The following is a 2,517-nucleotide window of genomic DNA, read 5'->3' on the forward strand; positions in this document are numbered from 1 at the left end:
GGTGAATATATAATATACCATATAACCTTAATACATGAGATTCAATTTGAAAATTGTCAACCAAGTTTCCACTGTCTAGTCCACATGAATAAATTCAATTCAACTAGCTTTGTACTACCTACTATAATATGCAACACTAATAATTTCAACCAATTCATCTCACTATTATAATCCAGGCTGACAACTGCCTAATGATTGCAGAGTTCAATTATAAAGATTACCCTTGAAAGAAAACTAGGGTGGAATCTTTCACCATCGAAATTAGCAAGAGAAAATGGGGTTTTAAAACCCTCAGAGATGTTGCTCAAATAGAATCAATTGATCTCCAATTGATTCCCCAATTGTATCCAAGCCTCCTTAATTTATAGACTTTTATGAGGCGTCTCACTTCCTTAAGTGGAGTGTGTCACACTCAAAGCCCCAACTTTGGGTTTTTTCACCCAACTTTCCCAAAAGTCGCCCAACAATGTAACTTTTTGGTTTTTATCCCCTATTTAATGGACAATAACATACAAGGACAAATAGGCTACTAAGTCCCTTGGTCATTAATTCGTTGATGACATTAAAATCCCCCCGCCCAAAATTACTTGCCCTCAAGAAATTGCAAATTCAAGTGCTGCAAAATCGTTCTCCTTCCCACGTTGCGTCCTCTTCTGGTAAATTCTTCCATTTGATGAGGTATTCTGGAATTACTCTTCCCCATAATTTCTTTTCCCGACTGACCATGATTGTTTCCGCAACCAATTCCATCCGTCCTTCTTCATCTAATGGTGGCAACTCAACAGAAGTGGTGATCTTCTGTCCTACAACCTTCTTGAGGCATGATACATGAAATAGATTGTGGATTTTGCTATCACTTGGTAGCTCTAATTCATATGTTACTTCACCCACTCTCCTGTGAATTTTGTAAGTTCCATAAAATCTGGGTTTCAACTTTTCTACTGTGCTCTTCTTGAGTGTAGATTGATGGTAAGGATGAAATTGCAAGGAAAAAAGATCTCCTACCTCAAAATTGCACTCCATTTGATGTTGATCCGAATACATATTTAGCTGATTCTGAGCTACCTGAATATTTTCCTTGAGTGTCTTTAGAATATCATGATTCTCATGAATCCAATCTTTGACAAGAGGTGCTCTGCTGTCTTCGAAGATTCTGTCGATGAAGGAAGGTGCATCATACCCATATAGAGCCTTCAAAGGTGTCATTGCAATGGATAGGTGGTATGTGGTGTTGTAGCAATGCTCCTTGAGGTGCAACCACTTGAACCATGCCTTTTGATGACCTATCATATAGTTGTGCAGATATCCTTCAATCCATTTGTTCACAATTTCTGTTTGGCCATCTGTTTGTGGGTGATAGATGGTGTTAGGGGTCAATTCAGTCCCAACGAGTCTAAAGAGTTCCTACCAAAATACACCCATGAATCTACTATCTCGATCGTTGACTATGTTCTTCGGCAACCCATGTAGTCTGAAAACTTCTCGGAAGAAGAGTTCTGCCCACTTGCTTGGCCAAGTAGTTTGTTGATATCGCAAAGGAATGTGTGAATTTAGTCAAATGGTCCACCACATTATATATACAATCCTTCCGCTGGGCCTTGGGGTAATTCTATAATAAAATCCATCAATATGCTTTCCCATTTATATTTTGGAATGGGAAGAGATTGGAGAAGCCATGCGGGAGGTGTATGCTCAACCTTATTTTGCTGACATGTTAGGAATTCTCTGACATACTTCATCACATTTTCTTAAGTCCCTTCCACGAGAATCTCTCTTGGATATGTCGATATGTCTTAAAGAACCCCTGTTGTCCAGCTGAAGGAATATTATGCATAACCTTCATAATTTTTTCCTTAAGTGGAGATTCAAGAACCAAATATATTCTGTCTTTATAGTAGATGATGTCATCCTAGATAATTCCGTCGAAAAGTGTGCAAGCAAACTGGTTCTTAGCATATTCGATATATAAATGCGCCTTCCAATATTCTGTGAGCTTCATGAGGGTACACGCTGCTGATTTCCTGGAAAGAGCATCAGAGACCACACTCTTTTTCCCTTTCACAAATTCAATATCGAAATCATAGGGTTGAATTTTACTTACCCATTTATGTTGATGATCATTTAGGTCCTTTTGCCCCCAAAAATGTCGTAGGCTATTGTGGTCAGTCCTGACTACAAATTTGTTACCTACCATATGTTGTCTGAACTTTTCCAATGCATGAAGATGTCCAACATTTCTTTACATATATGGAATAAATGTTTTTTGTATCTTCTAGCTTTCGACTTTCAAATGCGATCAAATGACCTTTCTGCATTAAGACGACTCCTATTCCTTCTCTGGATGCATCACACTCTAATACAAATGGTTGGTCGAAATCAGGAAGGGATTGTACTGGGCACGAGCTCATTATTTCCTTGAGTTTGTTGAATGCCTGGTTAGTTGCTTCTGTCCACCTGAATGCCCCCCTTTTTTTTCAAATCTATTATAGGTGCACTTAATTGAGAGAACCCTTTAAC

The 2,517-nt window shown here is 38.5% G+C and overlaps 1 protein-coding gene across 1 annotated transcript; it reads right to left on the minus strand.

Moving 5' to 3' along the window:
* Positions 1–609: 609 nt before the first annotated feature.
* LOC149251317 (uncharacterized) lies at positions 610–1,206 on the minus strand. The gene has a single exon (XM_089453851.1). The coding sequence runs from the start codon at positions 1,204–1,206 to the stop codon at positions 610–612; it is 597 nt and encodes a 198-aa protein (XP_089309977.1).
* Positions 1,207–2,517: the final 1,311 nt, after the last annotated feature.

Source organism: Pinus tabuliformis, chromosome 7 (assembly GCF_031772625.1).
Source record: "Pinus tabuliformis cultivar Carrire ecotype Pingquan chromosome 7, CPIR1, whole genome shotgun sequence".
In the NCBI taxonomy this organism is placed as follows: domain Eukaryota; kingdom Viridiplantae; phylum Streptophyta; class Pinopsida; order Pinales; family Pinaceae; genus Pinus; species Pinus tabuliformis.